Genomic DNA, 26,561 nt, shown 5'->3' with positions numbered 1-26,561 from the left:
TTGTGATTGGTCAGATACCAAAAAACACCCCTCTAAAAAGTTGAACTTTTCTCAACATTAGAAAGCCAGGGACTGTGTTTTTTCTTGTCCTTATGCCCATTTCTCTTTGTTTTTGATCCAAGAAAAGCGGAATAGTGTGAAAATGCCCTCGCTCATACCATTTTCTGAGCCAGCTTGAATGTAACAGACTATGTTGAGGCTTACATGTGCAGGGACTTCTGGGCCTTGGCGGCCTCGTCCTTGGAGCTGTAGCGCACCACGGCGTTGCCCTGGGTCAGGTTGAGGTGGAATGTGATCAGGGGGCCGTGCTGCATGCACAGGGTCCGCAGAGTCGAACCATCAATCTGGAATACAAACAAGTGGCAGTTACCACTAACATCACATCTGATTTGAATTTTTTTTTTAACTCCAATTTCAGTTTGATATTTTATCCCTTTTTATTCCCTTTCTTGCTTTGTTTTCCTCCTTGTTGCATTTTGTTGTCATTTCATTTCCATTATCAAATTCTGTTTTGTCTTGCTTGTCATCTTGTTTTTTTTTGCTTTGAGGTGAGATGTTTTATTTATAAGACCCTTGTTTTTTTTTGTTTTTATCTCCCCTGCACAAATTCATTTTTTTTTCTGTTCCTTTTTTTTCCACTGTCCAAATAAAGAAACTAAACTAGAAGCAACCTGCATTACACAAACCAAAAGCCTCACAGACTTTTTTTTTTGCTACAATGTCAGATGTAGCCATCGTACATTTCCCCCTTTTTACACGCTTGCTGTAGAGGGCAGTTGCACAATGGCAGCCACTGCATGATTGTGTTTCTTACTGCAGCATAGAGCACGTACTTGTGGGGTGAGATTCCTCAGCACCAGCCAGCTGCTGGTCCTGTTAGAGCTGTCTGTACTCCATGTGGTTCCCTCTGTGACAGAGATGCAGAGACAGTCACATATGCTGTTGTTAATTAATCAAAAAAAATCACTGCCCCCAAATGCTTATACTATATACATGTTGACAAGTAGGAAGTGAGAAAAGGAAATAGTATCACTGCTTTCCGTCATCTGTGCTCTGTTGCAACACACACACACACACACACACACACACACACACTTCACAGCTGCTCTGTAGGTGTAGTCCTAAAACGTGGCTTCAAATTTAAAAATCAGTGTGACCTTAAATGTGCCATGTCAAAACAAGGTCACACACCAAATGTCTACAGGCTTCTAGCAGAGCCGGTAAACCGCAAGATGTCAGTTTGACAACAGAACTTCAGCTCAGCAGGGTGTGTCCCCCAGCCTTCATATAGCAACCGTGCTGAGTGTAGAATAGCAGCTGTGAACTAAACCACACCTATGCAGCCTCAATCACGCCCATGTTTTGATGGTAAGATATAATATGGTGAGACTGATATCTGTTGCTTTTGTTTGTTGAAAATCTTCAATTTCAGGAACTGTAGAATATTCTTAATTGATTTAATCTCCTTATTGTAAATAATAGATTTTATAATTGGGTTTCAATTACATAATTTAAGTAGAAGTTATGGGCTGGTTTTCCAAGGCCAGGTTAGCAGTAACACAATGGACTAAAGATGATATTAATGTTAGGACATTTTAGGGAAACCTAGTCCTGTAAGGAGGGACACTTCAGAGTGAAATCTATTTTTTAAGGGGCAACAACCTGAGGATGGTGACTAGGTGACTAGATAAATGTATCAGTGTTCAAAAACTAAAAACTAAAAGTGCAGACTGTGGTTTGGAGCGGAGGAGCTCACCGGAGGAGTAGGAGCTGCTCCAGCCTTGGGCCAGGCCCAGCGAGTTGCCTCCCCAGGTGGAGGAGGGCTTGGGGTTGGTGAGGCCCGGCGGGGGCCGGGACGGGGCCGTGTTGCTGCGGGGCCCCTGGGGGACCTTCCACAGCTCGTGGGACAGAGAGGCCTGGCTGTGGGAGATGGGCCCCGGGGACCAGGTGGACTTCATGTCGGACAGTTTACCTTTATATGGAGAAGAGACGGGGAGGAAGACGAGGAGAGATGAGAGAGAATATCACGCACACACGCTACAGAGGGAGATGTGTGGTTACAATTTGAAGCTTTCAGTTGGTAGGCTTATGTGGTTCACTGGTTTCTTTCTATCATGGGCTAGAAAGTAGATGTGCTGTAGATTTAAAAAAAAAAAAGAAAAGAATATAAAGTATATAAAAAGGGTGTCATGGGATCAGAAGAGGACATTCACAAACATGTTCCTCTATTTCACCTAGTAGCAGTTTAGCTGCAATGGGCCACAAGATTTCACAAAAAAATAAGACATAGTATTCTTCTCATGCTACATTTCAAAATGTGTGAGATGGCTGAATTGGGATTAAAAAATTCAGTGCATCTACCCTAATTTTATAAATCTTTTTGTTTCAACAGTGAAGTACAATTCAGCCATTCAATCACAACACATACAGTAGTTGCATGAGACGCATGAGGAAGGTAAGCCTACTTTCACATCAGTTAACACACGCATGCAAGGCCTGCACAACTTACAGGGGAAATACAGAAATCGCATAAACTTCTGAAGTTCCAAACTGCAAGATGTTGTACTTTTTTTCTCTCAAAAGTGCTTCAGGTAGTGAATATATGCCCTAAAACACACACACACACACACACACACACAGGATTTACTCTGCGACTGTAGCTGATGTAAAGGCCAACTAGGGCGAGGCTTGGGTTTTTTGGGTTGAGTCAAAAGAGGCACAGATGGTTGAACGTCAAGTTAAGTTGACACTTGCTTTCTTAGTATCTACAACACCTAGAGGCGCTGAAGGTAGGTGAGGCGCGGACGGTGCGGGATCAGTATAACGGGTCAGGGTTTGGACGAGGCTTGGGGTGTGTAGGGGCCTGAGGAAGTGTGGTGTCAGGGTTCCCATGTCGGGCGAGGAAGGGTTCAGCGGGTGGAGGGACGAGGCTCTCTGGGTGTGGGTGTGTACCTGAGCCGTCTCCGTCAGCGGAGGACAGACTGAAAGAGCTAGAGTAGCCACTGACTGGCCAGTCACTGCTGGTGGGAGGCACAGAGCCATTCTGAAGTGGCGGAGCTGGGGAAGAGGCTACAGTGGTAGCAGTGTTGTGACCGAAGACAGAGACATGAACAACTTCATGTCAGCATCAGTGGAAGTATAAGTATCAGGGGCTTGTGGTGGAGAATCAGTAACACAGGGTCATTTGGACTAAATTTAAGAGAGTCTATTGTAAAGGGAATGTCTTTAGAGTAAGATGAGAGTCTTGGATTTCTACTCCTCTCCCTGTCACCCCCCTTTACATCCCAGCGCCGCCTCTGTCCGTACCTCCACTCCTGTCCCGCAGCAGGTAGCGGTTGACGTCGTGGATGTTGGTGTTGATGGTGGGCCCGCTGGGGACGCTGCCGGGGGTCATGTTGGGGTCGTTCTCAGGGTCGATGTTCTGAAGGCCCTTCCATGGCACACCTGGGCAGAACTCTGACGGGGCAAAAGAAAGGGCCGGCAGTTGTTAAAATGACCCACACATAACCGGAAGAACACAAGAACCAAGTCTTTTATACAAGTATATTAGGAATCAATGACTGAAATTCTAATTGAAATGCTCTGGTGGAACAAAGTGGATGGGGACTGTCTTCTAATGAATTCACCAACAATTTGAAAAATTTCACATATGCCTTGAAGCACCATTGTTTCCTTTGTATTCACTATTAGATTGCTGCCAGAGAAACTACTGTACACCATCACTGCTACAGAAAAGGTACAGGGGAAACACTTTTGTATGTCTGTCCTGTGTCCTGTCCTGTCCTCACCTGGGGGCCAGTTGATGTTGGTCCCGTTGGAGATCTTTTCGTTGGGGCTCTTGCCCTGGCCCCAGCTGTCCGGGGGCACCAGGGGGCTGGTGGGGGACTCGGAGCTGGAGATCAGATTGTAGTGGCTGTAGGAGTCCTCCAGCTGGGGTGGCTTCCCAGGGGGGCCCAGGGTAGAGGCAGCAGATATGGCACCTGACATAGGCCAAGAGGGAAAGAAGAGACTTAAGGCTGGTGCATACATCAAAATCACATAATTGAGGCCAAAACGAATAGACTTGGAAAGTATACTGAGGTGGCATGAAGAGGATAACATACCCAATACTGTACAATTGGAACACCATTATCTTTTTTTTCTAATAGGCAGGTTATAGGCATGATGTTCTATGTCATACTCTTCTCAACCTTCGTTTATTTTCTTCTTTATGATAATAATATTAACCTTGACTTTACCAAGAGTTTCTCACACCCTGGCCAAAGGCTACATGTCGACACTATAAATACCTGACTGAAGACCTTTTGAGACTGAAGCGCTTTCACCATTAGTCAGAGTGACGGTAGAATCGAAAGTCAGGCACAGTGATTACAGGTTTGTTGACAGCAGTATTGGTGCTGCGGGTGTCTTTACTGAAAGTCCATACCTCTCTCCACAGCATGTGGACGGCAAAAGGGAGGACACTTTAAGATGAGTGTTGCGGCTGAGAGTTTCTTTGTAGAGTCTGAGCTTGCAGACAGAATGTGTGAAAAAAAAAAGGCTCTTGGTGAGATCTCAAGTGTGATGATAAAAGACGCAGGTGTCAAAGAGCTGGTGTCACTTGACTAGTTTTTCACAAGCAAACAATACTGGGAATCTCAAATGTGTCTTCGCGGGTGGCTGAAATAATTCACATGGGGTACTATATTTGTGGACGTGTACTTTACTTGTTCTTAGCTGTGCAGTATGTTGTCTTTTACTAGCTGTGTTGTGTTATAAGTATATACATTTATGCTATGAGTTTTAGTTTACTTTAATTTTTAATCTATTAGGACTTGGCTGAGAAACAGCACTTTTGTAGCCCAAAACAAATTTCCCCACAGGAACAATAAAGTATCTTATATTATCTACTTCAGTAATAAATTTAGAGACAAATGTGAGAGATTTCTTAATCGAAAATATTAATTTACTTATTTCCCCTGTGCTGTTGCCACACAAGAGCATCAAGAGACATATGGCAAATTCAGATCAGCCATTCAGAAATTAAAAGCTTCACTCCTCAATCAAACTTCATCATGTTTTACAGCAGTTAAGATGATTTTCTTCAAATCATGTCCGCTCTTTATCATTAAAGCTGTGATTTTGTGAAAATTTAACCTAAACTATGAGCCTTCATACCTTCGCTGCAAATTTTCACACAACTCCCACACTCCTCAGATCCAATCCACCATATTCATAAAAAACTAAATGTAGGAGTTTTTGGTCATAATTCAAAACCCTGTTGAATCATGGCTGATATTTGCACTTCCACAATGTGTTTTTAAATTGTTTTTAGCTGGCTAGCTGTAGCTTGTAAAACAAATATGCGGGGGGACTGTACAGAATCTGTTTAACTTTGACATTTATTTAACCTGGCAGGAGAATTAAAGACTTATTTACAAGGACCACCTGGCAGTGTACGTTCATATGAGTTGGTCCATTTGTATCAGTATGTGGATATGTACATGTATGCGTGGGTGTGTGCAAGCCTACCGTGCTTATTGAGGTTGTTCTCCATGTGTGCGGAGTTGCCAGAGAGGTTGTCCATGGAGTTGGGGTGTGTCCACTGGGACAGGCGGGATTGGGGCTGGGGGGGCTCCTTCAGGGACAGACCCCCCACCTCCATGCAGTTTACATTCATGTTTGGATTCAGTCCAGCTGCACACAAAACAGAAAAATCTTTCAATGCATTTCTACCATGTGAGTCGGTGGTGGCGAGGTTACATTATTGTATCCACTAGCGCAGAAAAAGAACATGAAAAACATACAATAAAACTACAATTTCAACCAAGGATAACAATAGAGAAAGACATTGTCAGTTTTCAATAGAAAAACCAATGTCAGAAAACCAGTAATCCTTGTTTAGAGGGTGCTGCAGGGATTAATATGTTGTCAGAAGTTGGAAGAATGTATATGTGAATTTGCATATGTATGACTCAATGGAAAATAGGCATGGTCTGAATGAGTCTTGGATTCTGTGCATTCATTATAGGCGGACATATGTATGGACTGTGTGTGGCCATACGTATGTGTGTGCCCATATATGAATGTCAGTGCTGTCACTTTTTGTGTCTTTTTGAAATGTGTGAAAATATTTAATGTCTCCAAGCACGACAAAAGCTCCACTTTAGAATATCAAGCTAAATTTATGCTGACATCCCAAATCAATTCATTGCCACTATCTGTTTCCCCCATGCCAGACTCACAGAGAGGGTAGGTGCTGTAGGCGTTGGGCGAAGACGGCGGCTCTTTGGTGTGCAGTGTGTCGGCGAGGCCCGGGGCCTGGTGGGGGCCTGTGAACGGGTCCAGGGCTGATTTGCCGGGGCCGGGGCCTCCGGCGGGGCCACCAGGGGGATGCAGGCCAGAGGAGGAGGAGGAAGAGGAGGAGTGAGAGGGAGGCTGCTGCTGCTTCATCAGCAGCGCCTGGTACAGCTGACGCTGGTGCTGCTGGATCTGCTGCTGCATGTTGGTGATTGTACGTGCAACCTGGGAGAGAAGACGGAAAGTGTCACAGGGATGTTTTATAGAAGTGGGGTGGAGGGAGAAGAAAGAATGAAGAGATTGAGGGAGGGAGAGTCAGAACAGCAAGTGCAGAGAGATGGAGGGAGGGGGAAAGGTGAGCGAGTGAAAAGAGCAAATGTTGGAGGAGAGATGAATGAGGAAGGAGAAGAATGGAAAAGAGGTGAGGATGGAGAAGGATGAGAAAAATGAGGAGGAGGTCAAGGTGTTGGGTGGATGGATAGAGGTAGACAGTGAAAAGCACGATGAGAAATAAAGTGGAAAAGAGACATGGAAGGGAAAGAATGGCAGGAATGAAGGAGAGGTGGAATGGCAAGGGGAGGGAGAGGATGGAGGATGAAAGGCAAGGTTGAAAGGGAAATGGTGAAGGTAAGAAGATGAAGATATCTTATTCAAAAATGTTTTGCGGCTTTCAGCAGGCCTTAGCTCGTGGAAACCTCCTGACTCAATGTCTTTACTGACAAAAGTATAACATTTTTGAGAAAGGAGAAGAGGGGTTATTGGCCCATGTCCAACACCACCACAAGTAACCCGGTTCCCATGCAGACATCTTGCAGCCAGATAAGTAAGCTTGAGCAACTTCTGCCTGTTTTAGCAATGTGTTTTTGTCCATGTTGTTGTTGTTATGGTTTCATGTGACAATCAAAGTGTTTTTTTCAAGATCTAAAACCTGAGTACTGTCACGGTGCTTTGAGTCAGATGTCACATGGGGTCACACTCATGAAATTAATCGCCTTTTTGCTCATACTTTCTGTGTGTGTGTGTGTGTGTGCGCGCGTGTTTTCTTGACTCACTTGCTGCTCTTGTTGTCTAATGGGGCCGGAAACATTGCGCTGCGCCTGCATCATCTGCTGCTGGATTTGTAAACGCTGGTACGCCTGAATGGAGGGAGAGAAAAAGAGACAGAACAGAGAGGGAGAGTGGGGGTCAGCAGTTTTCTACCCGATCCATTATGAGTGCATACTCAGTTTTTTTTAGTTTTCACTTGTAGATGTGAAACCGGCAACATTTTTGACTCACTTTAGCTAAAAATATAGGCTAGTTCTACTTACTCCTGTGTTTGTAAACAAAACAAATGTAAACGTATTGTATTTATTTTTGTCAATCAATATGACAAATTAAATAAAAAAACTGAAATCAAGAAATTACAAAAGTCAGACAGGTTTTGGTTTTCTGTGGTGGAGTTCCTCTTGTTTCAGTTTAGAACCACAACCCACTCTCTCTGCTTGAGGCCTGAGAGTACAAGCTGTGCTACTGATGCAGAGAGAAAGGGGGCCTTTGACTCACCATTTGCAGTTGCTGAAGTTGGTACAACAGGGTCATTTGTTGAGGGTTTATTGGTGAGGTTAAAAGTGCAGGGTTCAGACCAATGTTTTTTGCTGCAAACTGCAAGAGCTGTGCTTGGACCTGGAGGGAAGGGGAGAATGGGGAGGAAGAGAGGGGAGATGACAAGTCAGTCACTACAAATCACAACATCTCCACAAGAGCAGCTGCAGGCAAGGGAAACTAGCCACTGATATGTTTGTGCACGGAGAGAAAGAGAAAAGGACAGAGAGAGATGAGGGAAAGAGAGTGTGAGGGGTGAAGTCTCTATCTGAGGAGTGCGTGCCTTGCAAGGCCCAGAGGTCCTATTCTGGCACTTTAGGGTTCCCAGAAAATTACTTTTGATGACATTTTTGCCAGTCTTCACAAGGGGAAAACACTTATGTTAGGGTTTAGGGATAAATTAAAGTTGTGAATTAGATTAAGGTTTGGAGAGAGAAGCTGAGGCAAACATTTTACTGTGACACAAAATGTACCTTTGTTTGCTGTGTTGCAATGGGAAAATTTTGAGCTTTGAAAGAGATTGTGACAGATGCAATAGCAGGACACTGTGGATGACACTGCAGGTTTTGGTTTGTTGTCAAACTCAAATGTTAAGCAACCAAAGTCTGTAGAAAACTTGATGGAAGGAGTTTGAATGTGTGAACACTTCCAAGTCACTGCTCTGAGCCATGAAGTTGTTCCAATGAATATTCCCACAACACATGAACACAGCATAAACTACAGCCACATTCAAAAAAAAAAAAAAAAAGGGGGGGGGGGGGGGCAGAGTAGTTGTAGCAGAGTGTGACATGGAGTGAGAAAGAAAGATGCAAAAGAAGGAAACACGAATAGTGAAATCAATATTTCCAATTTTGGCAGTCGAATCGTTTCCCCAGTCAAAAGACAGACGGTGCAATTTGTTAACAATCCCCCACCTGACCTTCACCCGGTGTATGTATAAGTAAGTATGTGTAGAATATATGTTGTGTCTACCTGAGGGGAGAGAAACTGAGGCACTTGAGCACGTAGACTAGGCTGGGAGGAGCTGAGAGGTGGCACTGGTGGCTGAGGAGGCTGCTGCTGCATGGCCCGGGTTTGTGCTGCTCCGCTACTGCCAAACATTCCACTGGGCATCTACACACACACACACACACACACACACACACACAGAGAGGAGTCATCAAACTAACAATGAAACTCCTGAAACATCCACATTTATCCAAATCATAGAGGCCATGTCACGTACGTAGAAACGCGTGCTGCATGTCTGAATGAATGGAAGCCGAGCCGCTGAATTGGGAGGAATTGTGTGCGTTCTTGACCACTCAAGCAAACGGTTGGAGAGTGCCTCTAGTGTAAGGTCAAGAGCTGAGCATCCAACTGTCGAGTCATTGTGAAATTGACTGGTTCATTCAATTCATGAATGAGTCCACTCGATTGAGATGAAAAAAGGCCACTAAGGAGCACTCAAAAGCGAAGCTTAGGTCGATGTTATTCCCAGCCGACATAGCAACGGCTAAAAACATTTTTCAAAGCCTTCAGCCTTCTGCCTTCTAGCTCCTTTTTTACCAATAGACCAAACCTTGAGTGCCAGACAGACCAAAGCATATAATGAACACTCAGCCAGAGCAGCAACTTGCTGGATTAAATTGTGATAATTGTGCTTTTTTTTTTTTTTATCTTTCAAATGGCCCAAAAACAAAAGCCCAAACAGCTTGCTCTTGTACTGTAGATCCTATTCAATGCCTTTGGAGAGGTCCTTCTATTCAGTCCTTGTTATAACAGGCCCGCTTACAATGCCTTTGTTTGGGCTTCAAGGACATACTGTAGGTTTTCTGGGCCAAGGCTGCCTCTAGGGGGGATATTTGATAGAACTCAACTAGCTGCTTTCAATGGACACTTCAGGCAAGGTCATACACACACAAGTGAGCAATGGAAAACTTGAGACTGGGGAGCATGTGTGTGTGTGGGTGGGTGAGTGGGTGGGTGGTGTGTTTAATATACATTTAACACAGCGCTATTTCTACACACATAGCCATAAAATATTGAATGATGAATATGTTTTTGAGTGACAAAAGTAGTCTACTGTCCAAAGTATGCTTTGTACCACAAAGATGGCAACTGTGAATTTCACTTCCTAGTAATATGTTTGCATTCAACAAAGTGTATTCAAGTCTGAAATGATGTGTAAGGGTGTTGCGTGTTTTCAGCACTCATCTCTAAACTGTGGTGGGGTCTGTTTTGAAATTATGAACTTTGTTTTTCACTGTATTTTGGAACACATAGTTCTATGTCTGTGGTGTAAATGTGTGTGCGGTGTGTGTTACCTGTCTGTTGTTCAAGTTTTGCATGGCCAGCCCCGGGTTGCCCTGTCCCAGACCCTGCCCAGGAAGGCTGCTGTTGGCCAGGGGGAGCTTCAGGCTGGGGGAAGGCAGAAACGGTGATGGGGGGGCGTCATCGGACAGAACACCATCCTGGACCAGAGAGAGACAAATGGGTAGGGAGGGGAAAAACAGAGGTGGGCAGAAAAGGAGAGGAGGGGGAAGAAAAAGAAGAATCTGGTTAATTGCATGAAGAGAAATGTTCCACTGATATTTTTACTGACCAGGACAAGTGTGTTTAGTAAAGGTGTGATGGCCAGTAGCTGGGTCAGTGTGGTACCTTGTCGAGGAAGGAGCTGCGGTCGGAGGGGTCTTTGGAGAGGGCGGAGGGCCGACACACCATGGGTTTGTTCATGCCGTTGCTGTAGTCAGACATGCCCATGCCCCGCTTGTCCAGCTCCGTCTTCTTCTCCAACAGGGCGCCTGGGAGGAGAGAGGAATGCTGGGGTTAATGCCAAGTCTAGACACACAAATACTAAATATACAGCAGAACAATTATCTCTGTTTTTAACTACTGAGTGATGAATTTCAAGTGACCTTTTTTCCCCCACACACCCCACACAAATATGTTGGTGGACTTACTCATGGCCTGGTCCAGGTTCATGTTGTTGCTCTTCAAAGCCTCCTCAGCAGGGTCTCTCTGTAATACATGGACAACATACAGTAGGTCCATCACTAACCATGGCTCAACAGACGGAAAAGATATGGTCTTATTTCGACAAACTCCATTTTTTTATATGTGCCTTTATATGTGCCTTATCACAAGGCACATCTGTAAATCAGGGTGTTGGTCTTTGTGTGTTTCTACCCTGTATTATTGTTATTGGATTGAACTAAAATGTACTGGAAACCTATCTAGGACAACAACTTGGAAAGAAACCTCTGACTGGAAGAGAGCTTGGTCTAAATTCAATCACACAAGTGTGAACGGAAATATGAGTTATATAGCATTTGTGCACAATAATCACATGTAAGTGGTATATTTCAGTGTGTGAACCCTTCTCTAAAATATGTATTGCCTCTCTCACCGGGAAGCCCATGTCAGTGAGCTGTTTGATGAGACGGTTCATGATCCAGGCCTCGTCTGGCTTGTTGCCCATCTTCCCCTGACAAAACACAAGAGAGAACATATTCATTTGACCAACACTTCCCATTATTGTTGTTATCACCATCCAAGGATCATGATAATAAAGTATTGGAAGACCTCTGGCAATTCCCACCACTAATATCTGTTGGCACATTATGACAAAAAGAAAGTGAAGTAAGTGTCTTCTGACCTTGGGTGGGCCCTTTTTGGGTCCATTGCCCCAGGAGTTGCAAGAGGAGCTGCTCTCCTGAGAGGTGGGGCTGTTCCACATGTCCCCATCCTCAGTGTCCCATTGGCCGGTTGACATGCCCATCTCCTCCCCTCCGCCTCCCCAGCCGTCTTGCATAGGTTTGGGGCCTGAGAAAGAAGGAGACATGTGAAGAGGTGAGCAAATTTAAGATTAAAACAATGTTGAAAAATGTGTTAGTTTTAGCCATTACAATATTTTAGTAACTTTGCAGTATTCTATGTGCACCTTGAGAATATACAAGGCATTTCAGAGGGTGAGCAGCAGCTAATTTTCAACCTGACCACTTGGTGCCACTGTTGCCATTTGACACGCTGCATTCGTTCTACGCCTTCCTCCACCATTTCCAACATTTCAAACCAACAACACAAATAACCAAGACCAACTGAGGCGTGGAATTGCTTTAATCCCAGCAACACTCCAGTAGCACTAACAAAAGCTTTCAGAATTGGCACAAATGGAAACAGTTTTGAAGAAACTTCCTGTTCTCGTTCACTTAACTGAGTGTATTTGTGCACACATACTGGGTGTTACTATCAATCACTCCTTTGGCTGAGACCATATGTTGGAGGTGTGGTGCTACTGGACCCAAACTGAACTTCAAATGCCTAAGGCGGCAATCACACTGACAAATGTAAGCTGGGAAGCTAGTGTACACTTCACTAATCTTCCAAATGCCAAAACTATGGCAGAATTGCAGTATGCACCTTTTCTATGGTAGCATAGCACCAAATACCTCAGCAACCCAAGGAGGTTTCAGCAGCCTCAATTCTTAACTGCTTTCAGTACAGAGAGGCATGTCCCCTCAAGTGTGATCACTGCCTGATGGTACAGAACATATTCCTGCATCTTGCTACCATTTCTTTGCCAGGCCACGTTGAAATCAATTGCTGACATCATTTCTGTATCTGCATATATTATTCATCTGTGGGTGTTACCTGGCTTGCAGGGTGCAGGACCTGGGGGTCCGTTGGTCCTGCTGTAGGGTCCAGAGGGCTCGTGGCCCCCGTCTCCCCATCCTCCTACGCTCCCTGGGGGCTTGCCCCAGGCAGAGGTGCCATTGTCCACGGCTGACGATGGAGCCGCTGGCTCTCCCCAGGCAGGCTCTGACTTGGGCTGAACGCTGGGAAGCTCTCCCCAACCTGAGAGAGAGAAGTGACATGGAAAAGATAAGTAATAAAATCAGGAATAACTTGAACCTTGAATTGAAGAACCAAATTTAAGAATAAAGAAGTAAAATATTCATTCACAAGCTGTTTTTTTTATCATCATATTATTCCCCATTTCTGTCATCGTAGACTACTGAACAATGGAGATCTCCTCCCAACTAGTAAGAGGGACGGAGAAGAGTTCAGAATTTGAGACATGCATATGAAAGCAGCTTGGCTTCACTGAGGTCTGCAAAACTGCATGCTGTCCACACACAAGTCAGTTCCTGTATCCATATGATCAAATCATACTGTATGTCTTTTACCCTAAACTATATTATAACAATACAAACAGTTAAAAGTTGTTGCACTAATTGAAACTATTGCTATCTCAAATTTCTTTTTCCTCAACCCTCACACTGTCTTCTAAGGCCCTCATGATGAGCTACAGTGACATGTTAATCAGAGAGGCAGCTGAACAGTAAGCTAGTGAGTTGAGGCAGTGCCATGCCGTCTATATATAGAGGCCTTTCATGGCTGCCTCCTCCTCTGACAGCAGTAGGCCTTCGACTGGCCCAGTCTGGCCCGTCAGGCTCTCTTGTGTGTGTGTGCGTGTGTGTCTGTATGTGTAGGAGGAGAAGGAGGCGTATGAAAGCAGTAGCTCGTGCCAGCCGGTGCATGCCAGTTTAACTGCTGGCCTGCACCCAGCCTTCTTGTTCGCTCGCTCTCTCCCTCTCTCTCCTGCTCACTCATCAATCTCTTTTTGGTCTTCTCTCTCTCTCTCACTCTCTATCTCTGCTGAACCCTGCAACCTCTCACTGCATCTCCAATTTCTCTCTTTTTCTTGGCTGATGCAAAGGGATTGTGATGTGTGTATGTGTGTGTCTCAGGAGCTGCTCATGAGGCTCCTTGGTGGGTGTAGTGCAAACGAATAACAGCAGGGGGCAATGGTCTTATTCACAATCATGAAATGATAATGAGAGAGGAGAGAGACTGTTAGGCGATAAAGCTCTGCCATGTCTATATATATGGCCTTTGTCTTCAATGGGACTTGTTTGAACTGGCTGCAGCGCTAACTTAAGCCTGCAATACAGAGCCTTTATTATGTATGCCTGACCATCATGAGACCCTCAATACCTCTGAGGGTATCTGCTTAATAATCATTGTGAGAGGCCTCTTTTATGGAATAATTCTTGTATGGAATAACTATCCTTGCCAACAATGCTTTATTAGTCATTTAGCTATTTTATCTATTGCCAAGTGAAAACAAAGTCTCCACTTAGGCTTTGTCTATCCCCCATTCTTCATTAACTTTATTATTAAGGCTGGCTCTGAATAATCAAACAAGCTTGAAACCATTTGATGAAACATGTAAAACAGCCGTCGGATAACAACCTTGGATCTCCAAAACATCAGTTGTTTTTCCCCAACAGCAGAGCTATATTGCATTACTCATTGCATCATTCCTTGCCTGTCTCAGATTTCTCACCTGGATTGGCGAGGGGGGGTCTACCCTGGGGGCCCCCACCCTGGTGTGGGGCGGCGGTGTTGGGTGACCCATTGTTGTTGCCATGGTGCTGCGGGTGGGCTGGGGGCTGGCCGTGATGTGGATGGTGATGCATGTGGTGGGTGTGGTGGTGATTGTTGTTGCCGGGGCCGACAGAGTGATTGTTGTTGTTGTTGGGTATCATCATTCCACCATTCTTATTGGGTGGTGGGCCGCTGTTGCCCGGGTTCCCGTTGGGATTGTTGCGGTCCCACATGTTGACAGTCTTGTTGTAGGTGTTGGGATCGCCCCAGGTGGACGTTCCGTCGTCGATCTCCATCTTCCTGCGGATGGAGGGAGGGGAGGGCTCTTCCCAACCAGAGGGCTCTATGCCCTGGTCCTGTTTGCTGGCATTGCCCCAGCCAGGGGCGTTCTGCTTCACAGAACCAGGACCACCCCAGGAGCCAATACTGCCACCTCCTCCACTGCCAGTGCTGCTGCTGCTGCTGCTTTCCTGGGCCTTGGAGGAGCCCCAGCCTCCCTGCGCCGGGCCGTTGGCACGTGGGGTCTCCCCCCAGCCGCTACCACTCACAGCGGGGGCAGGCTTCCCCCAGCCTCCTCCTCCTCCGTTTCCTCCTCTGGGGCTTTCCTTCCATCCACCACCTCCACCTCCGTTCCCTCCCTCTCCTTCCCACATGCTGCTGGAGGAGCCGTTCTTCTTGACTTCTGTCTCTCCCCATTCTCCTGTGCTGGACCCATTGGAGCCTCCGCTGCTGTTGCCCCAGCCGTGGGAGTTCTTGGGCCCCTCTCCCCAGTTGGTAGGCTGGCTTTTAGCTGGGCCATCGTCCCAGCTGGGTGACTTGTCCTCAGAGCCCCAGGTTTGTGGGCCTCCACTTTTAGGACCGTTGGTGGTCATGGGCTCTCCCCAGCCACTGCTGGTGCCGTTTGGGGCCTTGCTGACCGGCTGTGGGGGGTCCCCCCATCCTGATCCAGTCTGGATTGACTGAGGTGGAGGGACTCCCCAGCTGGAGGATGACGATCCTCCACCGTCACTCTTCCCTCCAGACCCAGGCCTCTGGCTGGGGCCAATGTTGGGATTAACGGTGCCTCCATTGGTGGACGAGGGTCCACCACTTGAGTTGGAGCTGGAGCCTCCCCATTTGTCTGAGATGCCGTTGCTCTTCCCAACATCAGAGCTAGCTTCTTCCATCTCCCAGACAGTGTGCTGTCGGACGGGGGTCTGTCCCCAGCCCGAGTTACTCAGCACCCTGGGGTCCAAGTCTTGGCGGGGTAGCAGAGGGGCAACATCCATGCTGGAGGGCCTGTCTCGCTGGCCGGATCGACCATCGCTGCTGTCTCCACTGCCCTCGCTTGCCGGGGCTGTTCTGGGCTGCTGGCCCCAGGAACTGAGCTGCTGTTCCTGTCCGGAACCAGAGCTGCCAGCGTCGGCTGAATCCCAGCCTTTAGATCCATCTCCACCTCCAGAGGATTTCCCCCAGTCACCCCAGCCACCACTTCCACTACTCCCACCACCGCTGCCTTGGCGGCCCCAGGCAGAAACGCCTCCAGAGGGAGTCGAGTCCCAGCCTGAGTCCTTGGGGGCGTCAGCTGCCTTGGTTTCCCCACTTCCCCATACAGAGCTGCCTGTTGAGTCCCCGTTGAGCTGGGACGACTCTGTGGGCGATTGGCCACCCCAGCCAGGCAACCCATGGATGGGGCTCATCGGCTCCTGAGCTTGCTGCTGCTGCTGCTGCTTAGTGTGGTTTGGTCCGTCAGTGTTAATGTTAGCAGGCTCCATTTTGAAAGACAAGTTGGTGTTGGACGAAGGGTGCTGCTGATCATTTTCGTTGGGACTCATCATGCCACCCCAACCTCCCCCACCGGTATCTCCTCCTCCCAGGCTCCCGTTTCCCATGTTTCCATTTCCATTAATACCTGGTGGGAGGGATGAGGAGTTGGACATCCCGTTAGGTCCCATACCACCAGCCTCATGGCCCAGAACAGGCCAGGCTGATGGGTTGGCGTTGGGGTTGAGGTTCAAGTTAAAATTGGGAGAACCCCAGCTATTGGGCGCCCCTGCTCGGCCGCCATTCATACCGTCCTGTTTCCCATCTGAACCCCAGCCTCTATTACCAGCTATGGTGTTGGCTGACCCAGGACCTGTCATCATGTTACCGTTAGCTTTGAGAGAGGAGTAGTGGGCCTGCTGGCCTGCAGCCCCTGTGGCCATACTCAGAAAACTACTACTAGTGGTGGTAGTGACAGCGCTGGTGTCTGGGTTGGAGTTAGCCGAGCCCAAGGGGCATTCTGGTGCTGTAGGGCGGCTGAGGTCACTATTGCGGCTGATTGAGGGCCAAGAGTCTGTGTCGCTCCCGTCGATGATCACTTTGTCCCAGCTGCTGCCGCTGGAGGGGCTGTCAATTGGCAAAGAGGCTCCCCAGTGGGGGGTCTCATACTGGGCACCAGGGCCACTCTGGAGGGACACGTCTGAAGAGAGAAAAGGGAGGGAGAGAGGGAGAAAGAGGACGAGAAAGTGAGGAAGAGAGATAGAAGCAGAATGGTGGAGAAGGCGGGTGAGAGAGAGAGAAATGTACAATAAAAGAGAGGGATTTGAGTGAGAGGAAGATGGAGAAATGGAGATGGAGCAAGACAAGCAACAGAGACAAAGGGTGAACAGTGAGAGAGAGAACAAAAGAGGGGGGAAGAAGGAAGGGAGGGAGGGAGAAAGAAAGAAAAAATAGATTAGGTTAGACTAAGGAACACCATGTAATACACTCCCCCTTTAGCTCCCAGGACCAATTCCATCTCCTTGGTTGGTTACTGCTAGCTATCACACTTGGCAGGAAGAGATGGTCACACTCTCGCACGTTCCACAATCAGAATGCACAGCCAAGCGTGCTGCATGTCATATCAGCTATGGCATATCCATATATCCTTACGCCGGTGCAGTCAGCCAAACGGAAACAGGGAGATAGAGCTCTCGTTTACTTTTCTTTATCCATACCTCTCTCCTCCCTTCACTCAACTGTCTCTCTGCATCCTATGGCTTCACCCACTTTGTCTTTACAACTCTTCTTTCCTCTCCCCTCCTCTCCTCACCACCCTCTCATTCCCTACTCCTCCTTCCCTTCCTTCTCTCTAGCTGCCCATAACTCTCCTATCTTCTCTCCCTTTCTCCTCCTCCTCTTCCCTTCACTCTTTCCTTTGTCCCTCAGTCACCTTTTCCTCCCCTCCCCTCTTCTCCACTTCCTTCCCCTTCCCTCTCTCTTTCCCTTTCTGCCGCCGCCACTTTCCTCACCCCTTAATTTCTCCCTCTCTCCCCTCTGCTCTCCTCTAACACCCAGCAGTGAGAGGCCCATCCGTCTCCATCGTGGCTCTGCTGGCTGGGGCTGTGAAGGGAAGCCCAAGTGGAACGCTGCTCATTTATTGGAATGAAACCGGGACGGGTCCTCATCCATCACTCCCTACGCTCCGCCGGGCCTACTCCTCCTCCGATTGCACCGCACTAAGGAACCACGGACCACTTCCTCCCTGCTGTGGATCTGTGTGTGTGTGTGTGTCTGCTGGCTCCTCACTACCTGTGTGTGTGTCTGTGCGCATGCATGTGTTTGAGTGCGTGTGCTTCTATATCCATTGTTATGACATTTCTGGGAACTGGGGACTACAGGGCACCAGAAAACTTGCCTTATTACTTATTGGTCTTTAAGCATGATCTAGAAATTTACTGGCGCACAACTGACTGAATCCCACTCTGGTGGTCTGATGTGCCCAGCTTTTTTTTGCAGTGTTGCTGAGATCAGCATCAGTTGAATTGGATGAATCCAAATGGAGCTTGTGGTTAAGATACTAGTTTATTAAAAATACTGCAACATAAATTCACAAAATAGTCCATTTGCAAATGTAAAAAATACAAAAGGCAAGCTTTTCCAACAATTCCCTACTCAACCCGGTATCACACACAGGCAATTTCATTAAGCACAAAAGGAGCCTATCAGTGGGAGAACTAATAATAGATTGATTCAATGCTATAAGAGGGTAATCAATCAGTGGGAGGCAGCTAATCAATGATCTTATTAATGCTAGTGGGTGAGCGCAGGGAGGCTATCGATCCAGCATGCAAACACCCTAACCACTAGGCCGGCCTCATGTACTGGACTAGAAAACCAATAAGAACTACTGCTACGCCTCTCACCAGCTCACCGGCCAACCGAGCGTATGAAAGGGAAACTGAGTGTGTTATTAAAAAGCCAGTATTTGTATATGAAAGCTAGATATTATCTGGGTTTGGTTCATTTCAACTCCCAGCAAAGAAAGAAGGTTCAGTAGTAAGATATTATATATGATACTGTATGCCAAGGACCATATATTCTTATCCAAGTATCACAATCCCTATGAAAATGTACATGCCCACTAAGCTTATAAGCTCCCTGTCATTAAATCCTAATAGACATTTCAGGCTACCCTCCCAAGCAGCTGCAGTATGTGTGGCTCACTAACCTTTAATTACAAGGCCCAGGCTGTGTGTTTGTAAAATATTAGCCTTGTTTGGTAATTAAGCTGCCTTACCTTCTATTAAGCTGCTATTAGCTTCCATCAGATCGTTGCAGTGATTTACATAATTGCTAGAAGTTATCCATCACAAGATAAAGACCCAGTGGTCAAAACAATCCTGTTAGATGAGGGAAAAGTCCATCTGTTTGAGGTGCGTGCACACACACAAACCCACACACAGGCAGATATGTGGCTTTAAGATACTGCGCAACACACCACAGAGCGCCTCTGCATGCAATTTTCCCATCAACACACTTATCTCCTCTCCCCAGGCATCCTTATCGTGCAGGGTCGTCAGACTGATGGCACAAACACACACTATACGCTGCACACGGGTCTTTACGCACAGTTTGCAATCAGCTCCACACAGAAAGAAACTACTGAGACAACACAGCAAAAGTGATCTCTCACAACAAGTTTAACGCTACCCACTCTTTTTGAGTAAAGTTGGAAATCAAACTTTTATACAAACCAGATGTGAGCCTTAATTTGTCCTTGCACAACTTTTTCCTCAACAACAATCAGCTGGTCTTGAGAGTACGAGTATCTGTAGGGTCAATTTGCATGACGATTTGCATGACAGACTACAGAGGCAGAGCCTGCACACCTAACTGCCTGAACACACTTACTGTTAATACTGACAAGATTTGGAAACAAAGGCTACCAGACAGGTGGAAACTGCCTAGCATCTGCCACATGTACATATTTGCCACAAGCCAAGTTAAGACATACCATAGAGATCAACCAGTCATAGCATGGAGAGCTCATTTTGGCAGATATTCAACTGACTCAGTATCCATCTCCTATGGAGCCATATATCTGTGTGTCATCACATATCAAAGGATGAGACAAGCTTTTCACTTTATTACTGGCTTTAAGTGACAGTAGTGAATGCTCACCAATACAGACTGAGCTCAGCTAGACATAGGAATAACATAGTCTGTTTTGAAGCTGAAATTCAGTGCTATTGCCCTTTAACCACTTTGGCCCATTTCTTACTATGCAATGGCTGCAGTGTGCCAAGGGTTCCCTCTTATGGCGATGAGAACAGCTACATTCTTTCTACCCAGAGAAACATCTGTACTTTCTGTGGCTGTCAGGAGAAGTTATACAAAAGGTCAGGACTAGGCCCATTCCCAAAGTCAACGACCCTGTCATAGTTCATATGGCTTTAAAATAAAACATTTCAAATAGACTAGATATGGTAATTTGGAGAAAATGTGCACCAGGTATCATATATCACTTCTTGAGGTTTTAGTTGTGTGTATAAAAGTGTCTCTTTAGTAGCCGGCATTTCACCAAGGCTGGTTTGGCACAATTTCAAATCCATTGTTTTGGTGCTCGCCTCTTTGCCATCCAGTCAATTTGTAAGGGAAAGAGCGAATGAAACAAAATCCAAACAGTTGGGTCTTTTCAGTAACCACTGCAAGCTCTCTGTGGCTCAAAGGTGTTTCCTTTTCTACACCCAGACTGAAAAACATGACAGCACCAGCGATTCAAAGCCACTGATGTCACTCCCTCTCTTTCCGTTTCTTCTCCACTCTGTCAGTACTAGCCTGCCGAGCAGAGAGGGGCGCCATTTTATCAGACCTGAAACATAGCCAAGAAGCTCAGAGGCTGCAGCCTCAACAAGAACATTTCGCTCAGTCGCGTCTCCCCCCCGCCCCACCCCGCCACTGTATCTTCCCCTCTCCTTCTCTCTTTGTCTCACGGTCTCGCATGCACGTTTTGTTTCCTGAAGTGTGTAAAAATAGGTTGCATGATAAATTAATCATACTCTGGAAAGCAGCCTTCTTTTTTGCCATTGCTGTCACGGATACTACGAAGAAAACAAAATACAAAAAAAAACAAAAACAGAACAGAAAGGAAAGGAAAGAGAGAGAGAGAGAGCGAGAGAGAGAGAGAAGGGGGGGGGGGGGGGGAGTTGTGTGCTGGTGTCTCTGTAGGAAAAAAAAAAGGGGTCAGTCAGGGAGAGAGACGGAGTGGAAAAATACCTGAGGAGAGGTGCACCAGCGCCACCCTGAGAGTGGTTACTCAGATCTGTGCAAGGATGGGGAACAGCGGCCATGCTCTTTACAATACGTCTGCTGCAGCTACACAATTCAACCACAACAACTTGACAATGCCGAGATACTGCTGCTACCGGCTGCCTGGGCTGCATCTGGTAGTTCAGTATCTGCATATCTAGGCCTGTTTGCAGTGTGGGCATGCATTTGTGTTCACCTGAAATTGCCTGCAGTGTCAAATTGTAAATGTGTGCATTTGTCTACCATTGTCTGCATATGTGTGTATGTGCATGTGTGTGTGGATAAACATGTATATGCGTGTGTGCGTACGTGGGCTGATGCAAAACGGCTTCTTTTCCTTCACCTCAACCTGCCTCGCTTGTTCCCCTTTCAACTCCCTCCCCAGACATTCCAGCAGAGGGGTCTTACTGATTCTAGGCGAAGTAGCGATTTGGTGGGGGGGGGGGGGAAGACTAAAGCGAGCTGAACATGAAAAGCAAAGAAAAGGGGACAATTATTTCCAGTCTCCGTTTGCATTCGTGCGTCAGTAATGCGGTGCTGCTTTCATTCTGGTTGCAATTAGGAGGGCAGTCTCCAATTGTGCTTTGCAAATGAATAGGGACAAAAATAAAAACAAAGGGGCCCACTATGGTTCCTCGTGCTTCCAACAGGGAGGCAAGACCGCCTCATTTGTGTGTGTGCATGCGTGTGTCTGTGTGCGCAGGTACAGGCATGCTCTTTGAACACAGCCCAACAGTACCTGGACTAAAGCTAAATAATAACAACAAAAATCCCCTAATGCCTAGCATACCAGCGCTGCTCGTCCTAAAAAAGCAACATCAAACAACAACAACAACGACGGGGAAGCTGTGTGATGCCAGCTTGCCAGAGTTGAAGCAGAAATAAGCAAGAGATGAGCTCCCGATAATGAGACTAGCTGCCATCATAGAGATGGGCAGGTAGCCAAGAATTAAATGCCCCCCCTCCCCTTTGCTTCAAATGAAAGGCAGGGTGACAGAAAGAAGAGAGAGAGAGAGAGAGAGGGTGGGAGGGAGGGAGAGGCGGAGGAAGGGAAGGGAGTGTGGGGGGAGGGGTTGGCACTAGCAGTGGCAAGGGAAAAGAAAGGGAGATGGTGAGAGAGAGCAAGCATGAACCGACTAAGAGAGATGGTGTGGCAATAAATGGATGCCCTGTATTTGGCTTTGAGCAATAGGCTACGCTTGGTGACATTCTGTGGCTACAAACCGGATGCCGTTACTCTCCCATTCAGCGCCGAGACATTTTCTCAGGCCAAACTCCGGGGTGACATAACACCAGAATCGGAGCAGGAGGGGACGTTTAGTAGTCTTTTGTCCTCAAATAGACCCTCTCAATCTCTCTTTCAGGGGAGCTACGCGCCCCGCTCGGATCAAAGACGGTAGCGTACTTGTTTTTCCGGAAGCAGGGAGAAAAAGGAAGAGTGAGGGAACGGTCACAGGAGGGTTTAAAACCTCATCCTTCATGTCTGTTTACCTCTGAGAACAGAAGAAGAGAGAGACCACGGTGACTTCTCTGGTTTCCCTAGCAGAGCTTGGACTAATGAAGCCACTAGGGGGTTCTCTCACTTCTCACTTTTGGGTGTGTGTGTGTGTGTGTGTGTGTGTGTGTGTGTGTGTGTGTGGAGGTGTGCACGTGTGCGTGTCATATCCTGAGCGCATGGGGCAACCTTTATCTCCCTGGCATCATTACAGCCCACTAGTGCTGTGATGATCTGATGATTTAAAAACATACAAATAACCATGATCTAAGTCTCGGTTATGTTACATTTTAATGGGAGAGAAGGCCCATATTTTAAAGAGATCATGCTTAAAGGACACTAGAGGTTTTAAAGCAATGAAGATACTTTTCGACCTTTTGAAACAACAGCCTCATGTTTTAAATGCTTGCTACTCTGCCCTATTGTTTTAGCACAATAAGGAATTATACAGAAAATCCTGCACTATGCACTATGATGCAAATAATGCAAGATGGATGGACAGATGGTAGGTGAATTTCTGAAATGTTACGGCTATATTTACGATATATTTTATCCTTTAAAACCTGAATTTCTGCCAACACTCAGTTCTCTCTCCACATTGTGCATCTTGTCTTAAATAACACAATGTCCAAAACAGAAATGCAATGTTGCACACCACTCCTTTACCTGCAAATCAAAAGAGCCCAAATGAGAGGGCCCAGTGTTTTAAAAGCACCCAGCAGCGTGCCTTCTGGCTATATGCTCTGTCTGGGCGACTAGCAAACAGCTGTTGGACTGCAGTTCCCACACTCTTCAGAGACCCCCGCTCCAGCACCTGCTACTGGGGAGCCAGCCTGGACGGCTGCTGGCTGGCTGGCTGCTCCAGGCCACTCAATGGTCCCCAGTCAGCTGGAGAGACGGGCCATGGTGGGTGGGACAGAGGGAGGGAGAGGGGGACAGGGGGTCTCTGTCTGGTGTTTGGGGAAATTATATGGGGTTGGGAGAGGGGTGGTGTGGGAGTGGTGTGAATGCACTTGAATCTAAAGGGGGGTTGCCTTTCAGACTTTGGGGTTTAGATTTGGTGTGGTGTGTGTGTGTGTGTGTGTGTGTGTGTGTGTAGCCTGTTGGAATGCTATACACTGACTGCACCTGTCACTAATCTAACATGATCTCTTCTAATAGCAACAGTATGATTGTTCTAAGCCAAAATGGGTGCAAAGTAACACAAACATTGTGGTGGGTGAAAAGTATTTAGGCAACTTTTAACATTCACTCAATAATACAGCAATAAGGGACCTAAATGAGGGTTGGTTTAGTATATGTGTGTGTTTGTGTTTGTGTGTGTGTTTGTGTGTGTGTGTGTGTGTGTGTGTGTGTGTGTGCGCATGCCTTCCCCTTTAAACTCAGAGCCAGCTGGCCTGCAGGGCAGACACAGATCTGAGAGGACACAACTAGGTCAGAACAGTGTGTTCTGACTGCTGCACAACCACTGTGTGTGTATGTGTGTGTGTGTGTGTGTGTGTGTGTGTGTGTGTGTGTGCGCGCGCACACGCACATCTGCACACACATAAAAAAGTGTCTGTATTTGAGTGAAGGAGCCAGAAGAGTTTGTGTTATCACAACCCTTGGGACCACTGCAACCTTAACAGAGAGGTCAGAGACCTGTCCTCAAAACAGAGTTCATCCCCTACTGTAGATGAATCTAACAGCCCACTGAGTCACCCCAGCTCACAAGTCTCCTCTCACAATCCAAAACTAAATCAGAGCATATGAAATAAGTAAACGCAGAGGTTGCACAAGTATGGTTTTGTACTATGGCGATCTATGTCCATTTTAAAATGTTTTCTTTCTCAACCTTTGGTACAAAAGTAGTTATGTTCTGGGATTAATAAAGCAGAGGTTTATAATATCTTCAACTGCAGTGCAATGATTTAAACTACAATGTCCACTCTTTGAATTATTCATGTCAGTACCATTACAACAATAGGGCCAGTAGCCTGGGGCTATTAACTGAGCAGACAGGAAAGAACAGGCTGTGGATGGGAAGCCCTGGAGACAAGGAGGAGAGGGGGAGGAGGTGGAAACTGTACCTAGCCAATGGCTACTCTGCTGCAGGCAGTGTTGTCCTGAGAGGCCCTTGGGAAAACCAGGGTGAGGTGAAGGCCAAGCAGGACTACCCCTGTTGGGGCAGGACAATAATAAGGTTCCCAAAAGGACATTATAGGTTAATACACTCGACCAGGGGGTCTTAAATAGTCTGGAACCCAAAGAAGAAAAATAGTCTCTTAAATTTAGTCTCTTAAGGGTTTAGACATACTGCTATTATAGTCAAGTGAGCTAAGCCCGCAGCCAAATTTAGGTCCTGACCCATAGTTTAGGGAATCCAGCCCCAGACAGCTGAACACAGAGAGGGAATATCATAGCAGAAAAAAGATTTGGCTTCTGTGGTAAACATAGATAAAAAAAACTTGGGTTTCATGAGCATTTTGCTGGGACAATCGGTCCCAACTATCAAAGTTTCAATATATAGTTTGTTAAGCAGAATAATTAATGAATGCTAAACGTTTAAGAATGATTTTACAGCTTATATGTTCGTCAACGCATAAAAATGTGTTATGTATATGGATTGCTAAATGAGGCACAATATACAAAAAGTAGGCCTTCAATGAAATTCTAGAGACAAGCTATTTGGCTTTGGCTATGCACTGTGATTTGTGGCATATGCGACTAGACAGAGTATACACAAGGACCATTTGGCTGTGTGATGCACAGTGCTGCCCAGGGCTGTAGCCAGCTAACTAGTTAGCCTCGCACCACAGCTGCGGCAGATTTGTTTACGGAGTGCCTGGTACTCTCCAAGCAAACATGTGAGTCAGTAATGAAAGTCAGCACAGAGCAGCAGAGGAGGAGGAGGAGGAGGAGGGATGAAAAGAAAGAAAGAGAAAAGAGAGAGACACCAGAGATACAAACAGATGCTCATGCTAGCTCCTCCTCCTCAAAGCGCCGAGCATGAAACATTGTGTGGTGTGCTGCACGGTTATCTTCACATCTATGTCTTCAAAGTTGCAGTGTGTTGTCTTAGAAGACGCGAGGTGCTGTCGTCTTTGTGTCCGTGTACATTATTAAGTAGACCGTAAAGAATGTTGTTCAGACAGAAAATTCATGATAAAAGGCTGCTTTGGAAGAATGGAAGGATGTGTGAAATAATGACAGAAAAAAAACAGGAAAGCTTGAGTCTGCGTAAGAAAACAATCAGGGTTATGTCCCAAAAAAAAATGTAATTCCTGAGAAAATCCCAGTAAAAATCACATCAGTGAGGAATAGAGGACTTGGAGAGAGCGCTCTGTGCCAGAAGAAAGCTACGGGAAACAAAAGAACCTGAGATCATGATATGTGAAACTGCTGATAGCTACGGGAGTCAATTTATCTCCATCTATGGTAGAGAGAAATACTTTAGCTTTAGCGATGAGAGATAACTCAGGGCCATGCTTTATCCATACGTTACATGCATGCAAGCACACAAGAACACACACGGTCAATGAGCGCCTCCAGGCAGGTTCAATATAAGTGATCTTAGGGGCCACTGGTGAGTTCATTAAAAGGCTACCGCAGGCTGTCCAGGTCTGGGTGCGAGTGTGTATGTGTGGTCCTGCGTGTGGAGAAAAGAGCACTCCGAGGCTAAAACAGTTCAACCATATTCTCCTCACTCAGACCCAAACATCTAAACAGGGTTTTCCCGAGCTTTTAGAGGCTTAGGTGCTGATGTTGCCAGTGTGGTGAGCTTCGCAACAGGATAGGGGGCTTGTACACACTCTAAAAGACCATAGGGCAACCTTTGGGAACAAATATAAAGCTATTGGAGTCCATTCAGAAGGCCTAAGAAAGGAAAAGCAGGGGCAGCAGAAGTGTCTGTTGACGACATTCGAGACTGGAGTCTTAGTTCTCCTTTCTTAGACGTCTCTGTTCACAAATCCAAACTACAAGAACCATAATTTATTGTACCTATTATGCAGCATATGGTAATGGTCAAACAATCAGTGCTCCTTCGCATAGAGACAAAGTTTGAATTGTAGCCTAATGATGGAGTTGATGATGTACATTGAGGAGGTAACCTATTTAAAATTAGCTGTGCGCCATATTTGCTTCACAACATAATTCACAATAATCAGATTGGGGGTATAATAGCCAGCTAATGTTGCAGTAGAAAGTTGGATAGTAAGAAAATTTAGTGCCTAAACAAAGACAAGTTACTGAGGTCAGTAAAGGAAATAAATAATTAAAATGCAGCCAAAATACAGCCTATACACACAACCGAAAA

General features: G+C 46.3%; 1 protein-coding gene across 1 annotated transcript in view; it reads right to left on the bottom strand.

The window, feature by feature from the left end:
• Positions 1–26,561, bottom strand: part of tnrc6c2 (trinucleotide repeat containing adaptor 6C2) — a 58,198-nt gene that overhangs the window by 6,770 nt on the left and 24,867 nt on the right. The window contains exons 5-21 of the mRNA XM_078282818.1: positions 14,195–16,678; positions 12,496–12,699; positions 11,501–11,667; positions 11,252–11,329; positions 10,806–10,863; positions 10,504–10,646; positions 10,170–10,316; positions 8,836–8,976; positions 7,825–7,944; positions 7,332–7,415; positions 6,225–6,504; positions 5,512–5,676; positions 3,789–3,980; positions 3,307–3,456; positions 1,757–1,972; positions 834–907; positions 205–344 (exon numbers count right to left, since the gene is read on the bottom strand). Coding sequence (XP_078138944.1) covers positions 205–344; positions 834–907; positions 1,757–1,972; positions 3,307–3,456; positions 3,789–3,980; positions 5,512–5,676; positions 6,225–6,504; positions 7,332–7,415; positions 7,825–7,944; positions 8,836–8,976; positions 10,170–10,316; positions 10,504–10,646; positions 10,806–10,863; positions 11,252–11,329; positions 11,501–11,667; positions 12,496–12,699; positions 14,195–16,678 — 4,843 coding nt within the window. The remainder of the gene's footprint in view (positions 1–204; positions 345–833; positions 908–1,756; positions 1,973–3,306; positions 3,457–3,788; positions 3,981–5,511; positions 5,677–6,224; positions 6,505–7,331; positions 7,416–7,824; positions 7,945–8,835; positions 8,977–10,169; positions 10,317–10,503; positions 10,647–10,805; positions 10,864–11,251; positions 11,330–11,500; positions 11,668–12,495; positions 12,700–14,194; positions 16,679–26,561) is intronic.

The sequence above is a fragment of the Centroberyx gerrardi genome, chromosome 3 (genome assembly GCF_048128805.1).
Source record: "Centroberyx gerrardi isolate f3 chromosome 3, fCenGer3.hap1.cur.20231027, whole genome shotgun sequence".
NCBI classification, from domain to species: domain Eukaryota; kingdom Metazoa; phylum Chordata; class Actinopteri; order Beryciformes; family Berycidae; genus Centroberyx; species Centroberyx gerrardi.
This window is presented reverse-complemented; position numbering and strand designations above follow the sequence as displayed.